The 19,891-nt window shown below is 36.2% G+C and overlaps 1 protein-coding gene across 1 annotated transcript in view; it reads right to left on the bottom strand.

Moving 5' to 3' along the window:
* Nucleotides 1-19,891, bottom strand: part of URI1 (URI1 prefoldin like chaperone) — a 42,846-nt gene that overhangs the window by 13,789 nt on the left and 9,166 nt on the right. The window contains exons 2-4 of the mRNA XM_075040124.1: nt 16,436-16,470; nt 12,255-12,333; nt 9,766-9,901 (exon numbers count right to left, since the gene is read on the bottom strand). Of these exons, the coding sequence (XP_074896225.1) occupies nt 9,766-9,901; nt 12,255-12,333; nt 16,436-16,470 (250 nt within the window). The remainder of the gene's footprint in view (nt 1-9,765; nt 9,902-12,254; nt 12,334-16,435; nt 16,471-19,891) is intronic.

Genomic DNA, 19,891 nt, shown 5'->3' on the forward strand with positions numbered 1-19,891 from the left:
GAAGAACTACCCAGTTCTCAGACATTAGTTCATTTGAGACATTGCTTTCTATATCCCCTTGTGCCAATTAAATAATGAATCCTTTCAATAGCAATTTATAAAATATTAAAAACTTAAGTTTCACTTTTACCTTAAAGTTATCATAAAAAACAAACTAATTTGCAAAAGAAGAAGGTCATAACCGCCTGAAAAGGAAACACAGCTTTGCTAAGACTTAAGAATTGGGGGAAAGAGGGCACAATTAAAGCCTTATACTAATAATATTAATAGACTTGCACTCTTTGTTCAACTCAAAACTAATACAAATGCAAATTTTCAGGAGGGAAGACTTACTACATAAATTAGTTTCAACAGAGGATCTCCAAGACCTTGCACCTACTGGTCCTATATACCCTGAAGGAGCTAAAAGCCTTTGTGAAGAAGTAAGCTGATTTTCTATTTTAAAATTCTTTTTTTGAATCATTAAAGCAATATAAGAAGATGTCTCATACAATACTATGAAGGAGGAAAAGAGATCCTCTGTACCATGGGATCAGCAAAGTCACACTTCAAGAAACTTTTTTAAGCAGTAACTCACTTCATGAATCTAGCTAGCTCCTCCCTCAGCATTGCTTCTCTGCTTATAATACTTACATGATAACCAGTACTGTAGCATGTAAAAAACCTCATGCACCTTAAATTATTTATTTTCACAACATACAAGTATGGCAGAGCACCCTGCTATTCCCATTTTACAGACAGGAACATACAATGAGGGAAAACTTAACCACAAAATATTCTAGTTGAAAAACTATTTTCAAAGTATTTTCTCAATATTCTTCCTCCTTTCTTTAACTCTCCTTTTGCCTGTTAACTTTAGTATTTGATTAAGTATCTCTCTGGTCTAGAGGCTACTCCTAAAAAGTTTCAAGTTCATACATAGCTACTCCCCATAGTTTTCTGGCTAGGGTAGGCAGTTGTAAATGTTTCAGAGATTGCGTTTATTATAACGATAGGCCTTTCAGATAAGGATGTGTGAAAATATACTAATAATCACAACATGATTACAAAATGCACTTAAGTATGCAAAATGAGTTTGTAGTTGTATTTAGAAAATAAAATCTACTTAGTGACTCAGACTTCTACAAAGAGGTTCAGATCCCTCCTCCCTCTCTACGCACGCAGAACAGGGAATTATGCACAAAACAGTCAAGGCAAAACACAACTACCACCAAGTGTGTGAGATTACTCTCATCCTAATTTTAACAGATTAGTACTGTATGCTTTTTTCCCTGTTGATATTTCACAGTGTATTAAATACAATTCCTTAAAAATATATTACTTGCAGTAAATAGTTTAGAAAGCAATTATGCATTTTAGAAAAGGCTACTAAAGCAAACGTCCATCCTTGCCAACAAGAAGCATGAAGACACAGATCAGGCTTTTGGGAACCTACACATCAAACGTGCAGTCATCTCCAGTAGTGTTTCTAAGAAAGAGCTTAAGATTCTCCCCTGAAAAATGCTCTGCATTTCCTACTGGATGAAATATTATTTCCAAAAAATATTCAACATCTCAAGCAGTGCCAACACACACCCTTCAGAGGACACAGCTCCTTCCAAACGCAATCAGGGTCCTGCTCCCCTTACACAACTCCTTCCGAGAGCTGCCTTGTCCTCCATCAGACACAGCAGCAATCATCTCTGGCACGCAGCTTTTATTCTTCAGTTAATTCCTATCAACATCATCCACAGCTTTTTTTGGTGTATTACGCACTCTCCAAAGTCCAAATCAAAGAGAGGTGGATAGTTTTCGTACAAAATGCTCCCATCTGTGCTTTCAGCTCTTGAAGGTAGTCTCAATGTACATAAACATCTAGCTTGAGACCAGTTTTCCTCAGGCTTTTATTTTACATTCATAGTAAATGTGATGCTCAGCTGTTTCTTAAACATCATGTGTCTCAGTCATTGCCTGTATACCTAAATATTGTTCAACAGCCATCTAGGTTACGCTGTTCCTGGAGCACCAGCTTGCAATGCTGCTTCCCGGACAGGAATACATTGGTTTGCTCTGTTAGTTAAGGACACTGAGCACTTACCCACCATGTTTTATTCTAAAATGCTGTACAAGCACTAACTAATCCTCCCAGCTCCCTGCGAGGGAGGTTAAGTATTACTCTCTCCTATTTTACAGATGAAGAAACAGACAGTTTAAGTGATTTGCCCTGGGCCACACGGCACGTCAGTGGACAGCTGGGATCACCGCGACGCTCCATCCCCAGTCAGCCCACTGGGTCACTCGCACCTGCCCTGCCAGCGGAAAGCCAGGGCTCCCAGTCAACCAAAGGTGAGACCTTCCCGTGGCCAGGCCCATCAGCGAAGAAGGGGTCTCCTGGAAAAGGGTTCGTGCACCTAACTGCAGGGAAACCTCAGGGTTTTGTGTTTTAAACTTGCCACTGCGCATCCTGAAAGCCTCCAACATCATTCACTGAGCTTTAAAATGTAACGTATCTAGTGAGAAACAATTCATTTTACAAACTACAGGGGGTTTTTTAGTCATTGGGACCCCCAGAAAAAATATCAGTAGGGTAAGAGAGGCTCCGTAGTCTCCTCCTCTTACTACCCTGTGGTTTAAGCTTCTTAGAGCCTTTTAAGACGGATTGAACCAGAGGCTGTTGTCCAACTTTGTCACATCCAATAACCTGAGAAAAGTCTGACATGGCTTTCAGGTGAACCCGAGTAGTTCCTATTTACATGTCTCACCTAAACCACTTGGAAAGATAATTCAGTGCCACAGACAAGCCACAGTCTCTAGGACTGTTTTCCAGGACCACCAAAAGGAAAAGGTATTTGAATCAGAAATCAGGATATGTAGATTTCCTCTGTGCAGCAGTCTCTGAATATTTACAGGCAGCAAGATTTCTTTACATTTAGATCATTCCTTCCCAGCTCCCTTATTAGTCTGAAAGGACTTGACTGAATTTCCTTACACCATGATTAGCTGTTTTTGAGATGAAGCCCTCTGCTTGCAACATATACACTGGCAGAGGAAAAAATAATTGGGGAACACATTTCATATTGTCGAAATGAAGTCCACCGAAGCCAGATTTTACAAGACATGACAACGTACTAATGCCAAACTGACACAAATTCTCATCTATGCATTTTGGCTTTAATGGGTTAATTAGCTTGGCTGGATACAAATTTTAATTATCTGAGTTTGACACTAATGTCCTTGGAGTGTCGTCTATAAGGATTTGGGGAATCATAGACATTATTTTAGTTACTTCTGGAAACTGTGTGTTACACTGGGATTTAAATAGTGAGAACAGACAAGAATAGTGAGAACAGGTTGATCTATTTTGAAAAGTCAGACTTTGTGAAACAGGACAAACTGAGATGAAGCTGAAACCTGGTCTACCTTGCTAGGTTCAGTTAGTCTTCAGAGGAGTCTCATAACACAGAAGACTGGAAAGTTAGGAAATAACCTCCTTTGAGGATAGATGACTGGACAGAAAATTTAGATTAACAAAGAATTCTGTATGCAACTGAGATTTAGAGTTAAGATCTCTTCATCATCTAATGCAGTTTCTCAAGTAGAAGGTAACCAGTCTTAAGATGGTTATATTAACACAGAGTGTTTATACAAACCAGGGAACAACACCTACCTCATTTACTGACAGCAGCTCAGCTCCTCCAGAGTGAGAACCCAGTACATGCACCTGAAGGCAGTACCTCAGTGGTTCTGACTCTTCACCATGGAAATGCTGGGCTGCCACCATCCCATTTCAGGTGCAGAAAGGAAGTTACATGGGGGAACCACAGAATAGCATTTTCCATGCAAATTCTTTGATCAGCAATTTCTAGCACAATTATGACTGACCCCTGAACAAAACAAGAATACCTATCATGCAGTCTGTTAATGGAGCATGTTAATATCACTGAGGCTGGAGGTAAAGTATCATGCAATCTAATGCACATACTCCACTTCTGAATTCTTTGGAGATGGAATTTATTTCCTTGCAAAAGTACAGCACTACAGTACAATTATAAGTACTATTAATGTGTTATGGCATGCTATTTTAAGTGCATTACTTATTTTCTTGCTTTTAAGGGTCTGCATAAGTAGATCAATCACCTGAGGATTTTTAACTGTATTTCAATAAATATATATTTAATCTGCAACAAAATATTTTTTTAGTCAACAATTTTCCAACAAACTATCACAGGTTACTCGAAACAAGATCTGCAGTTCTGCAGAAAGTATTATCTACTAAGAGCTTTTCAAAACACCCTTCTGTTTTTCTATTCTTTTCTGTTCATTTTTCTAGAGATGCATTTGTTTTAAGATTCAAAAGAGAATCCTGATTGCTTTTTGTGTATACAGATTTAAGCTCTCTTTGTGCTTGCAACAACATAAATAAATTCATTCTTTATAACAGCAACTGCACTAGTTCTTTAAAATGCAATGCAACCCTTTGTGCAGTAGCTTTGTGCCTTTTAGAGACAACCTTCATTTTGTTTTCCATGTTCCCTTGGTATCAAAACCAAAGACATTTGGATTTTCTTCTGTAAAAATTTGTATAGATAATTTTCCTTTAGGAACGCTAACTAAATGCAAAGCATTTCTCTGTTAGGTTCACACACCTATGTAATTGCTAGAATTATATGAATACATTTAAATTCCTCCTAAATGAAGGAGGGTGGCATTCAGACAACTCCTCTGCTGCCCAGTAAGAATTATAAAAAGGTGGGGGCTTCTTTGAATCACAATATGTAACTTCCAGAAAGGAGTCTATTCTCCTCACTTTCTTCCACTGTGTTCTGGTTAAAATACCTAGACTGTGGTCCTGTGGGAAACCAAACACCTCCTGGGAGCTGCAAAGCAGGTTTAGAGCACTTAGCACTCCACCAAATCAGCTCCTAACTTAACAAGGGTAAGGAAGGAAGTGATGGAGGTTATCAAACTAAAAAGTGATCATCGCAAAAATGGTAAAAAAAATGTTCAAAAGCACAGCAAAAGAAAATTCTCCAGCATGCAGAAAAAGAGCAGAATTTTTTTTTTAATAAAGAAAAGCAACAGCTAGATTTCTTTGTAACACTGCCTGCATTTTTTGTTTTCCCCCAAAAAAGTGAGTAGGCAAGTTTGTGTTACATTCTTTAGAATATAAAGGAAGTTATTTTCACCCTTGGATGAAACATTAAAACCTCTAAAGGCTTCACTCATTCACGGATGGGAAATGGAAAGCCTTCCTATCATATATTTTGGAGACAATATCCTTTTTTCTGGAACTGCTGATAAGGAACAAATTCAAACTGGTCCTCATCCGCCTGGATCATCTTATTTATTAAAAACAATGGTATCTTTTAAACCTTGTATACTAAGCTATCGGTCAATTTTGATTGACACAAATATTTGTATTAAAGGTTACATACTACAATTTACAATTGGGTACTATCACAATACTGTATGTTAATGTAATCAGTATTTTCATTTCATGAATTCATTTGCAGCATGACACTGCAAGGGTATTCTTACATATACTGAAGACACAATTGCTAAGTAGTTCAACAGTTCTCTTTTAAGTGGGATTTTTTTTTTATCTGATAAATTTTTAACACAATAAAACCACTCCTAGTTCTGTGTGCATGTTTTAATTTCCCACCTTTTAAAGTGTTTAGACACTTGGAATACCTAGCATACTGAATTAATCCACAAATATTTACAAGAAAAATCTATTTAATTTCTTTCTATAGTAACTACCACAGGGACTATTGTAATGAAAAATTTCCCATCTTAAAGAATTAATGCGATTACTGATATAGAGAAAAAATGTAATTTATATCATCGCAAACACGTAAAAGATATAATCCCATATTCACAAAAAGAATCTTTATTCCCTCTTTGAATTCTGAGACAATACAGTCTTGCCTTGAGGAGAACAGAAATATTATGAAGTACCTTAAGCAAGATAATTGTAAGAGAAAAAACTACTGTTGCATTATTGTTGTGCTAAACTGTGACATACTTAAAAAGCTAATTTCTTTTATTATAATAGAATTTGGTGTGCATATCCTTTAATCTACTTCGCTATTTCTTCACATTTTTACACACAAACATATGTGTAAAGTGTTTCCCATTATCTGTACTACCTGGTTTAACAAACTGCAACAAATTTAAAACAATTAAAGATATACTTGGCAATTTCATAAACTTCACTAGATTTATTTTTTTAACAGTTTGGGAACTAACTGAACATCTAGGATGTCACAAAAATGTGCAGCAAATTAAAGATCTACTGCAACTCAAATATTATTCAAGAAGACATGATCAATATTTTATGAAAAAAAAACATTTGACATGAGTGTCCCAAATTTTACCAAATACATTTCAACCAATCACAGTGCTGAACAGTTTGCATCTAAATCAAAAGCTAAGCAAACAAAAATGTAGCCCCAAAATAGGGCTTTCTACGGCTATGTCAGTTACAGTGCATTTACTTTTAAGATTCAGTACAGTCACCCTTCAATTATTCCTTTCACTTAAGTAAATTTTAACCAAGAAATTAATCTGCTGTGCCTGGGAATTTCTCTATTCCACAGAAGCAAACAGTTTTTCACTTGTCCTGCTTTAAAAAGCAAATTTAACAAAACTAATAAGACAAAAAGGATGACCTAATTAGTACTAAGTAATATTTAAAGCTTTTATATATAGTACACTCTTATTGCTACCCCTAACTTCCAAGGCATTATACTCACTGATATTGTTTGATTTATCTGGCACTATTACTGCTTAAGCATGCAAATTCGTATTTTCAATTCTTGCATGCATCTAACATACACAGAAGGAATCAAACTGCAAAGAAAATTTTCTGTGAACCTTGATTAAATTAACTGTTAGGGCAGTGGTGTCCTCAAAGGTAAACAGGGTCACCCCTGGTGACCAGAGGTCTTCAATGGGCAGACCCACACAAAACTAGTCAAAGACAATAAGGTAAACTCCCCAGAACCAGTAAGAAACAACACTGAGAAGTGAATTATAGGAATCTCTTACCCTTTTCTACCTAAGAGCCAGTCCCACTAGAAAACTTAAACCCTGAACAGATGCTTTCACACTCCTCACTACTCAGGGAAGTGGGCACAAGATATGGTAAGCAATGAAAGTGTGTCTTGCATTTATTTCCTTACAACTCTTAATTTCTGTTAAAGCACTGAATTATTAGTGCTATACTAATTAAGTTCATGTCAGTTATCTGAACAGATTTGACCAGCTAGTTATGAAAATAACACCCATCTAAATTAAAGAGAGTAGTATTGGATAAAAAAATGTAGGTCACTGAAGAAACAAACCATCGACAAATATTGCTAGCTTTCTGTTCAGGAAGCAATTTCAGCATGAGCCTTTCTCTGCTCTGTTCAGACCCCAATTCCTATATATCAAAGCCTTTAAGCACACACTGGCCTTAAGCACATGCTTAAAAAAGCTTTGCTGTGTTAGGACCTTCCGACTGGCACACAGTACACTCAGGACTGCTTGCAATGTAATCCCCTGCAGTAAGCATGCCCTCTTTTCCAGTGTGTGTGACCTACTCACGAAATTTATGTCCAAAACAAAAAGATTATGTACTAAAAATCAAATCACACTGTGTCAATGTAAGGACAATGCCCAATATACATCACCCTGTAAACTATGAAGGCTCTATGCTCACAAAATACCAGTGAAATGAGAAGTTATAACTATGAAAATAACTACAGTGCAATACACAAAAGAGACTTTAAACCAATACTTGTGAAACATCAGTCTTTCACATTTGTGCCACAAGTGGCCAATTCACATTAAATAGCAATGGCCTACAGGTCTTCCACGTACGTAACTTTTTTCTAACTAGAATAAACAAATAAAATCTCCAGTATTCTCCTCTAACTTGCCCTCATTTAGTGTGAAAATGGTTGAAAAGAAAGTCAGTTGTATTTTTTAATGGAGAAAAGTGTATGTATGAAAGAATTTTTATTTTTTTCCAGAATCATATATACTAAAATGCGTTTTATCATCCAAAACTGAAGAGTCCTTTAAATAAAAAGTTTTTAGTTAATATCAGTGTTTTGGAGCCTCCCACTGGCAGCCATCACACAGCTGAAGTGAGCTATCAGCTGAATGGAGGGTTTATATCCAGCATCAATGACTATTTTGCTTTAAAGGAAATTAGTATTTCTGAGTTTGTATTTTAAATGCAATTTAAAAGATCATAAAGGAAAGAATCCAGCATTTATTTTGTGTCTCCCAGCAGACTACCCAATGTTCAAACATCTACTATGCAAAGGTCAAATGATTTCACTGAATGCAATGGTGACAAAAATATTCTGCAGCACTGAAAAAAATATCAGATGATCAAAGAAAAAGATATGGACCTGAGATCTTGCAAGAGTCACAATAAATAATGTAGATTCAGTTCAGTAAGAAAGAAAATTGCGAAGTTGTGTCAGGAGAACCAGATTAAGAAAGATAATAGGTAAAATACAAATTACAGACTTTTGGCAATGTTCTTCATAAAGAAATATTTTAAAGTAATACAGCAAATGAATTTTTATAAAAAAGCTAACTTTTCTTACACAAATATTGTTTGCACAGAATTGAAAAGAAAAATGTATTCAGATAGGGAACCTCTGAGGTATTCTGCTGCAGGCAGCAACATGGATAGCTGAACTCAAACAAAAATCCAGTGTAAATAGTTGTGGTAGTTGTAACATACACAGAGTAAAGCTGCAGTGAGCACTCATTCAGGAAAGAGACAGATTACAGGTAAAACCAATATGAAAAAAGTTTACTCAAACGCTTATCTGAAGCAAACAGCAAAGGCTAATAGGTACCAATTTATTTTCCATTTTATTGTGCTTTTCCTTCCTTGACATTTACATCAAATATTTTAGGCTCTTACTCTTTCTAACATAAAGAGGTTCCAAAGTGCCCCACGCACACCACTTCCTGCTGGTCTCGGCTCTTCAAAGCCAAGATCTCACCACCAACTGAAGAGAGCTGGAAATAAAAACAGAAATTGCCTCTCTAACTCTGTGATGTGCTGCTATGTAAGATGAATTTGGTGGTCACCAACAACACCTGATCTGGGGAGATCCAGGGGATCTCTCCACATCAGTGGCTAAGAACGTTGAGGGCAAGAGGCAGAAATGCAGCTGAGCAGCAAGTAAGGAAAAAAAAAAACCAACAAGCAGGAGTAAAGCATGCATAGAGGGAGAATAAAGCTGGAAAATGTTATGGACAAAGGAAAAAAAAAAAAAACAGAGGACAAGGCAGTAAAGAAATGAGATGAGACAAGGGAACAGAATATAGGGAATAAGGTAACTAAGAGCAAAAATACAATGTGATGCTCACTTTCTAGAAGAGAATACAGCATTTCTCACATTAAATAAGAGTGAAAGGAGGTTTTTAGTTTGTTTTGTTTTTTCTTTTTTTTACTTTTGTGTATAATAAACAAATGAACAAATCCTGACTGAACTTGTATTCTAACATCTAACATCAAAACCTGAATTTTGGTAACTTAAGCTGATGTATCATTAAAAAAAAAAGCTCTGGCTAGATGTTTAAAAAGACCTGGACATATCCAATCAAATACCAAGTAAAGATGGAAAATAAGGTGCTAAATTGGTATTACATCCAAATGAGACTTCTGTTAGCAAGCTCACAAAAAAAAGTGTACATGCTACTGATTTTATATATTAATACAAAGACACATAATTTTGACTATTAAATTGCGTTCAGAAACATACATACGTTTTTTTCTGTGCTCAACCAGCGCAACAGCCTGCTTTGCTGAGCATTTTGAAAACCAGTTGTCCCCAAGCAGAACAGTAACCTCATTGGTGTGGACAAGTTTTCCTGGCATGAAGGCAAGAGGACCAAAAGGTACCTGTCAAAGGCACAGAAGAAACTGCTGAAAATCACTAATGAAAATAAAACCTAGACAGTCATTCATGTCTTAGTTTTTTAAAAAAAGTAAAATACAGAGTTAAAGAAATAAAAATTCTACAGCAGTTATTTAATGACTAACCCTTCATAAATATTCAAATGACCAGACCCATTTGAATTTAGTATTGTACTTACAAAATCAGAAAAGTGGAATTTAACTAGACAAGTTGTTTTGTGACATAAAACTATAGTATAGCTGAATGCTCCCATGGAAAACAAATTCACTTAATCCTAACATGTAAACCTTGACAAAAATATTACCATTTAGGGGAGTTATATATTTGTTATACACAGACTACACTCATTTCCTAATAAAAGCAAGTTTAGTTTTGCTAAAACTTTTAAAATACTTAAACAGGTATGGTCAACGCACAGATGAGTTGCTTTTCTCAACATCTGGCTTCCTAATAGTGAGTACCTAGAAACTTCAGTGTTAAGTTTGTGTGGGCTACTGGCAGGATCACAGACTGTGCTTAATCTCACTTTATCATTCACCAGTATGCAGACCTCAACCTTCAAGCAATGCTGCACCAAGCAACACCCATCCTCTAACGACTGTCCAGGCACAGGAACAATGCAGAAAACCAGAATACTTCAGACAGGAGTACCTTGGTGATAAACATGTGTTGTAACTTTAAGAGGTGCTTCTTAAAATGTGTAACCCCCATTTTAACATGTATTACAACGTGTAGAATACCATTTTTATGAATGTAGAAATTTTATGAATTTCTACAGCCCATGCTTTACAGACGTTGCTTGGGCAAGTCCTATTGCTGAGGAGGAGCCTTGGCCACCCTCACTCCTGTCTCCTGCACCAGCCCCCAGCATTCGTACCCTCAGACCTACTGCCACCTGCCTGGCTGCCTTTGGGCTTCAATTGCAAAGAAATTAGGAGACCAAAAATCACATTAAAGTTAAAATGGAAGTGGCAAAAAGCTAAGAACCACATCCACATCAAGTTTTCTCTTTCTCAGGGTAAAAAGAGATATGTATCAGCCAGTTTGTATCAGTTCCTCCTATTTTACTCCTCTTCAGCCTTCTTCATTTCCTTAAGAGTAGCCACTTGCTTTCTCATTGCATTTGTGCCGAAGGAAAGCACTTGGCCTAGTGGATCTGTTTCCTTGGAAAGTGATCTTCCCTAGCTTCAGAATCCAGGAGGGTATCAATGCTCAAAGCAGTTCTCCAGCAGGCAGGATCCTGACGTTAAGACTATGCAGAATGTACTTTTCCTACATGTGTACCCTTCCTGAGTCAGTTTTCAAGTAGCAGACTGCACCATTTGCCTGTTCACTCTTCCCCCAAAATGATGAAAGCAAAATTGAAAACATACGAAAATATTTGGCTAACAGGATAGGAACTATTTATGTACATTTAAAATAACAGATGTGAGTTGACATTGCTGCTTTAACTAAGGATAAGCCCTATCTAGCTTTTTTAAAAATAGGGTTTCTTCTGTGCTTCGAAACAACACAAATCTTTTGTTCTACATCATGTGGCCACACACATATACATATGGTAAATGGACTACATGCATAAAATCCAGAGCACATGAAAGGGAAACACTGTCTTTCCCACATGGTAAGTGTACTCCAATGCCGTCTTACTAACAACTCAACTCTGTAGGCTGAGCCAGGCTGCCAAGGAAGCAAGCAGTCAGGCACTTTGTGCTGAAATTAGCTATTCAGTTACTTCCAGTACAACTTCCCTCCCTTCAAAGATATATCTTGAATTGGACCTGAGAAGGGAGGAGTTAAAAAAAGAGAGAAAAGCCAATTTGGTCAAAATTCTAGTGAGTGCAAGTCAACAGGGTAAAGTTTACACAGGGAGCTGTGCAGTTGTTAGGGAAGATTCAAAGCACCAGGAAAGATCGCTATGTCAATGTGAAGATCGGTGAAACAAAAATTAGCAGCATTTTTTAATGTAAAAATCAATGTTCTAGGGTTTATTTCCATGAATCAGGAAACACTATGGCCACTTTCTTCTCAGGAAATGACTAAGCACCATAATTCAGTCATAATTATAGTTTTCTATACATTAGATTTACATATCAAACATGTCAGGTTTTGTGTTAGCATTTATGTCATCAGTTCTCAGTTGTCAGTAACATCGTAATTTATAAAGGATTTCAAAGAAAAGAGAAAGAAACAAAAGCAAAGGTTTAACTAATATCATAATAAATGCAACATTACAAAGTACTATGTGGCAACCTGAATAACACCTCACCGCCAGTGCAGATACCTGAGTTACTAAAAATTTTAGCCCATTTTCTCCTATGAACCCTGCAGCATACATACCATGATATCGTAGGACAGTTTATCGGGCAACGTACGGAGTCGTTCCTGAAGAGCCTCATAATCACTCTCCACCTTCTTCCTGTTGACAAATTCAATTTGATTCAATTTCGTATCTAAAGTAAAGACTTAATGTTTTTCTGCTAGTAATTCAACAACACACTAAAAATACAGAAAAATAAACTATTTTACTCTTAAACACATACAGTTGATAGATTAATAACTTATAAAAGATTTGGAATGACAAACATAATAGCTAGATTATTTTAGAATAACATGTATTAAAATAGGGACATTATTATTTTAGCATGTCTCTTTCTGAATTTTAATTTTTTATGGTGCAAAGAATCAGTTCTTTCACTAGGGTTTGGCATATCTCACTCCATGTTCAAGTTCAACAGTTATACCACCATCAATATTTAGAAAAATAACTGAAAATCCAGTTTGTAAGAGGCAAATTCTTCAAAGTATCACTTGTAATGAAGAATTCATGACCTTGGTTTGACCTGACATAAACGGGCAAAATTTTAATTAATTCTGATTTTCAAGTGAACTTTGCGTTCCTACCAAGAGCCAATACTCCTGAAAGATGGCTTGACCCCCAGGATTCTGTCGCATCTTCAATCCCTGACAAGGGACAATATAGGTGAAGAACATCCCTTCTGCTGTTTCTCTATCCAAAATGTAAATGAGGGTCAAGCTGCATGTTGCTACCCAAGACAGAAATGGCTTGGTGAACTTGGACAAATTATTCCCACGGCAGACACCTGGCTCTTCAGAGGACTTTGCAAGATACAGCATTTCAATTGTTACAAGTATTTTTTCCTTTGTGTGCAAAACAAGCAACTACACTCCCTCTAAAAAAGCTGCCTTTTGTGAAGACATTCTTAAATACTTAAATTTGGCTGGAAAAAGTCTTTTAATGGACCACTGCCATTCTGAAGATGTTCAGAAATCAGATCCTGCATGAAGTAGCTGGCATGTAAAAGTCAGGTTTGACGATATTGTTTACTTGTACTTCAAAATAGTAAACATATATATGGTAGTAAATTCTGCAATAAAAGGCAACTGAAAGCATGGAGCAGCACACTTAACAATGCTGACCCAAGATGCAAATTACAGGTTTTCTGAGGATGATTCAGGAAAGCAATCTATAAATGTGCTGGAAAATGAATGTCATAGTTGATAACACAACTCTCAAAATATGATCATTGATTTTCTTAGATTCATAAGCAGAGTGAAATCTTCTTCAGCATTTGTTATGAAAAACTATCTGATGCTCCTATGTTTTGACTCATTTGCCTATGTTTTGACTCATTTGCTTCCATAGTTGAACTTTGCTGTAACCACCCCACTTTATACCTGGAGTACTTCACATTTTAAGTTCCTGAAGTGGTCCTGAAAAAAAGAATTTAGGTTTTTGTGCCACTTGGACATTAAAACCATATTCCATATAACTGATTTACAAAAGATGCTTGCTGCTGCTTTGTTTTGACAGTGGATTTCTCCCAGACATTTTAGGCAAGTTTCTCTTGCCCACATCAAAGTGAAAATATAATAGACTTCCTTCAAAGAGGAAGGACAAACTCATGAATCTTAACAAAATTCACTGAGATGTTTTGGAGGGGGCAAGCAATATAATGGCAACTCAGTGTCAACAATAACAATCGATTACTTTATGATGTTTACAGAATTCAGCCTTTGCCTCACAGAGATCTGTATTTGAGAAATGGACACTGATGCACTCCAACCACCCGCTGAAAAACAAACACCATCTCCAGGCCAAAGGCCTTGCCCATGTCTCAAACGCAAGGAGAAGACTCTATGGGAGGAGAATGGTATGAAAATCCCCCCGCTCACAGCGGGATTAAACATTCCCATTGTTTCATGGCTGAAAGTCATTCAACATTTCTTCATTAATCTGAAAAGAAGATACTGCCTTTAAGATCTGACTGCTGCCCGTTACTGAATAATCTAATCAGGGTACAGGAGAAATCACTTGCTACAAAAGCTGTTTTGCTTTACAGAGCAAAGTATGTTTCTGTTTTCAGTGGGCCCTTTGCTGATCAAACCTCCACCATGGGAATCTCTAAAACTGCGGCCACATCCTGAACTGGACCATCGAGATAAAGAAAATTAAAATCAATCCTTTTTAACTAATTGGCCTGAAATAGCATTACTTAAGGAAGGAAGCAGACCTCCCTTCTTCACCTATAGCCGATGGTCACACAAGCTCTGGGGTATGCTGGCACTATGCTCAGTCCCAATACACAATGAAGAACCAAAGTGAACAGAGAGGATGAATATTTGGACTCCAGCTATAAACACGTCCCTAGAAGGGGAAACACATGTCTAGATGTTTAATCCCATACCAGACCCATTATTGGATTCATGGCTTTAGAAATATACTTCAAAAAGTGTACTGAAAAATTAAAAAGAAAATAATTTAATGGAAACATATTGAAGCTGAGCATTTTAAAACCCTGTTGTTATTCACCCAATTCTATTTAACATTCTTCTGTGTCACTGACTACTTAAAAGGTCTTATATGAACAAATTACTCAGTTGAAACAAGAGCACTCAGCTCTTGCACAATCAAGATCTAAATAAGGGTACTAAATTTTAAATAATTTTTTTATAAAGTGAAGATTGTATCGATGCTGTAGAAATTGCTTTCTACATAAAAGATATCAGTAAGTTAGGTTTTCCTTTTGACATTCTGTGCCCAAAATCCCCAACTTCATGGGCCACTCTGGCCAGAGTTTGCACAAAAGCAAACACAAGAGCAACTTCTCCTTCCACAGCCAACCCTCCCTCCCCAATCCACAAATCTCAGCCATTTTTATAAGAGGAAATAATTTTCACAACCTTCCAGACTTTTAAAAATCTGTTTGAATTTTATGGTTTTCTGAATATTAGTTTATTTCTGAAAAATACTGTCTCTTAGTGAAAAGAATATACATGCAGAATTTCACACGGGACCAAATTGGTACGGACACCGCAAAGCTCCTGAAGAAGTACATGTGCTACAAATATTCTGCCTGACTTCACCACAGCAGCACCAGTAGGCACTTCAATATTTCCCTTATTGAAAATTTATGCAGTCTTTGAATTTTAAACATAAATGAAACATATTAGTTTTAGATTATTTTTGCGAGCCAATAGTCAGAATTTAATATGATGATGTGTATAGATTGCCTTGATTTTTTTCCTCTTATCCAGTGCTTGCAGCCTATGTGCATTTAAACTAAAAACACTTGATACACACTAAATATAAATTATTTGCTTGGAGATCTTTCAGGCATGAAGAAAAAGCCTCTTAAAATAAATTTAAAATATTATATGCTTGATGGTGTATAACCAAAGGTTTAATCTCACCACTAAAGGGGCAGTTGCTGTGATTCTGCAATAACCCTGCAGACGATAATCAAGACAGCTCCTGTTGTTCTCTCAGTAAAATCATGGTAAACACAGCATGGATATATTGTAATTTGATATCTCTAAGATCAACTGTTATATCTCACAGTAACTCACAATATAAGATTTCATTCACCATTAAATGTACATTTTCCTCAGATGCCATACAAAACTATTATTTACTAAGCATGTTTTCTATTAACCACAGATTGCCAACAGAGAAAAAAGTGCCCAGAGATAATTTTTTTACATAACAAACCATTTCTTTCTAAGCATTACAAACTAAGCTTTATCACATTTTTTATTTTTTTTTTTGGGGGGGGGGGGGGACGGGGGACAAGGAAACATTACTTTCACATTGTTTTAGCACATGGAGAGGGGGGAAGCAGAATTTCCCCATTTGCTCCATAGTTAGAAAGAAAACAACAAGAATAATTAAATTCTACCCTGGGAGTACCTTTTCACCAATCAGGCAAACTCAGCATTCATGCCACAAGGTTACTTGAGGAAAAATGACGAATGAGCTGGGTATTTAAAACAGAAGTATAAACACTAAGGCTCAGTGTATTTGTGATTTAAAGTAATGGTATCAGTGGAAAATATACACATTTTAAAGAGAGTACTTTGCAACAATTCTGAGCTACTGCTAACTATAATCCCCAAAACATGCTAGTAGGTATCATTAGAATAAATAGCAATACTTTACTAAAATATAACTAGGTTACTCATCGGTATTTTAGGCATGTAATCAAACATTTTTCACTTACCAGTGCTGGATTTTTTCTTGGCAGCTAGTGACCACCTGTCATTAAAACAGATAACTACTCATGAAAAAACAAGGCTAAGCACACAGCTGCAATGTCAATGCATCAGAAACTAGAACAGTAGCTTTATAGATTTGGTGGTGTCTCTATATACATTTTTATTTGTCAGTGCAAAGGCATGTGAATGGTAGTTCTTAAGTAGCACACTTTATCACACACTAATGCAGACTGATAACCACAGAAAAAATTACAGCTTTTCAATTCATATTTTGGTACACTACCTGCTCCATAACTATTAGGTGACACACAATATAAGATAAGTAGTAGTTTGTGCAATCTGGAGATCTATTTTCAGTGTTACATGTTTGCAGAATAAGAAAACAACATAAATTATAACAAGACATCAATGTTACTTCCATACCCAGTCATTAAAAAACAAACAAAAAAATGAACCCCACAGCACCAAAACAATTTTTTCCTTTACATCAACAAATGTTTCCACTGGCCATTTTAATTTGAAAAAGCACAAATTAATTTTGTGGCATTTAAATACAAGGATATTTGACACCATTATGGGCTACTGGCTTCCCTTCTGTTCTTTCTGGGTGTCAGAAAGAGGGAAGTTTTAATCTGAATATTTCACTTATTTCTTCACGCCACAGGCTTTCCCAAGAGATCCAAAATAATTTACAAAATAAAGCACATTGTTAAAATGAAATTTTTTTTTCTTTTTTAACTGTATTTTTTTAGACTATGTAGATATAGCAAACAGACAAGATACTGAAACCTGTGACCTTCCCTGGCATAATTACATGGCCATTTTGTCTTTTAAGACATATTCTGATCTCTGGATGGTTACCAAAAATATAACACAAACAATTTCATTCAATTATATGAAATGCAATGAAGCCATGAGGCAATTAAATATGTCTAGACATCTTCTCAATATAAGCATTTTCTAGATTTATTTTTTTTTTACAAATTTCATTTTTCCTATAGCCAAAATAATGCTAACATTTGAAAGCAATTAATGGGAAAATTTGCAGAAAAAACAATAACATACATTCAACTACCACTGAAATTACTGGAGCAGATAATTTTTTTTTTCCAAACAACAGAATGAAAGACAATTTTTTTTCAGTTAGCATATGTGCTGCTATTGCAAAACAGATCTCAACCCTGCACTTTCTACTCATATAGGAGTAAAAAAATGGGACTACTTTGTGAGCTAATAGTTCTTTAAACAGAGTAAAGTACTTAAATGAAAAGGATCAGCTCTACAGTTGCAGTTACGCTATTTCATAATCCATCAGGAAATTCAGCCAGGTAGCTCATCCCATGTAAGCCAAGTTTAAATTTATCATTTGCTTTAAACTACTATAAATCAAATGCCTAGCAAATGTTTTCCTTAATGTGCAAGGTAACTATTTTTAAGGTTAAGAGTAAAATACAGACTTCTACAGGACATCAACTCAGAAATCTAATTCATACTATTAATATTAAGCCCATTTTAAGAGTAAAGTTTCCATAAAAGGTATAAATCATACAGCACAGCAATGTTTGATAACATTGCTAACATACAATGGAGCCCACCACTAACAAGTAGAAGAGTCAGAGCCTATTCTATCAACATCCTTCATTCTTTCAGTAGTGATTGTGAAGTACACAACATAATTAAGCATACAAAAATGTTTATGGAATGCTTTAAGAGAGTTCCAGTTTAATTGCCCCATTACAGATGAAGATGGAAAAGACAGGAAGCTTTCCATTCCCAATACATGACTTTCCATGCATGAAGTGAGCTAAAACCACAAAAAGAAAAGCCCTGCAAACCGTAAGAGCAGCATGTTCATTAACCTCTACATGATAATCCTTTCATAGCTGCATATTAACTAGTTACATATTCATAATCATTTACATTATTTAGAGGACCTTCTATGAAAATTTCCAGGCTATATCCATTAGCTACAATGTTAAAGGTTACAGAAGATAGTCTACTTAATGTTTCCAGGAAGTTTTTTTAATTAGTAAATATGTAAATTGGGCACATATGCTTTTTACATTTTTGAAAAATAGTCCATCAGTAAAACAGCACAGGGGCATATGCTGTTTCCATCGCCCTTTATCCCCTTTAAAAAAAAAAAAGAAAAGAAAAGAAAAATCAATAATACCAATCAATTTTAATTTAATCCTTCTTCTTTGATATAATCTCTCTTGAAGGGATACTAAAGGGTGGAACCAACAACAAACCTCTTCGTTTCAGTGGCCAGAATAAAATGAGACCTTTTACAGAAGTGCTAAAATACACCACCTTAAAAATGTTTCAGGCTGCACTTCTGGAACCGAACTCCATTAAAAAAATAGAGAAAATAAATATTGAAAAACAGATGGAGATCAATTATGCATATGTCCTTTATTAGGTCAGTCCCACTGCTTGGATAACAACTGGTCTTATCACAGCAAAGAAACAAATAGATAAATATATAAACAAATCTTTGATTCTTTGCCTTTAATCAAACACAGGAAAATCATTAGTCTATCTTCCACACATAATTTATATCTAGAGTTACAATTAAAGAATGAAAATTCCTTTCAGGGTAAATAAAATAAATGACCTGTTTGTTTGTTCATTTGAGTTCAATTTGTCTGGACACCTAGTGCCACCAACTATGCATTACTTTTAAGACATCGTAGCGGAAGTGGTATCAATAAACTCTGAATTCTCCCCTTTTAGGCATAAAAATGTATGAGTTTGTGAATGCATGTGGTTATCAATGGCTTATCTGCATACTAAAATACTTTATTAAACTACTCCTGCAGCAAACTTAATGTTACCTAATCATGGGTCTGGTTATTAAAGCAGGATCCAGTGTCAGAAAACACATTACTTTCCTCCAACAGCAACTTGTTAAAATTTAGTGCTTCTCAAGCTCCTAACCAGACAAAGCCACACCTGGGAGCTCTGCGAGTGGCCCCCTGGGACAGCACACCTCTGTGCGCCTGTAACCCGAAGTGTAGTTCCTTCTGGATTAAAAATCAAACTGTTAAAGCAAGAGATCATGCATTGGTTCTGCTCTCATCACTACTAGGTTGAACTATTTAAAGGGAAGCATACATTGCTGCTTTTACGGAATCTCATCTCTAGGTTTCTCAAGCAGAGTCACAGCAGAGCAGGAGGATCAGCTTTAGACCTAAGACCACTTCCCAAGTGTCCCCCAGTTCCACCGTGCCAATCTGAACACAGGGCAGCCTGCAGGCTAGTGACACCCAATTAACCCCCAAACAACTCGTATCATACAGCCACAGACTTCACTAGCTGTCTGAAGGCAGGAAATTCCTTTTGTCTGCAACACTTTCTCTCTTTCCAATCTGTTTCTGTTCCACCTTCTCTGGGATCTTCCATCCAAAGAGATCAAAAACTTTTCCATGAATTAAAGTGTACAGTACTTCGGAAAAGCA

This window comes from Buteo buteo, chromosome 11 (assembly GCF_964188355.1).
Source record: "Buteo buteo chromosome 11, bButBut1.hap1.1, whole genome shotgun sequence".
Taxonomy (NCBI): Eukaryota; Metazoa; Chordata; class Aves; order Accipitriformes; family Accipitridae; genus Buteo; species Buteo buteo.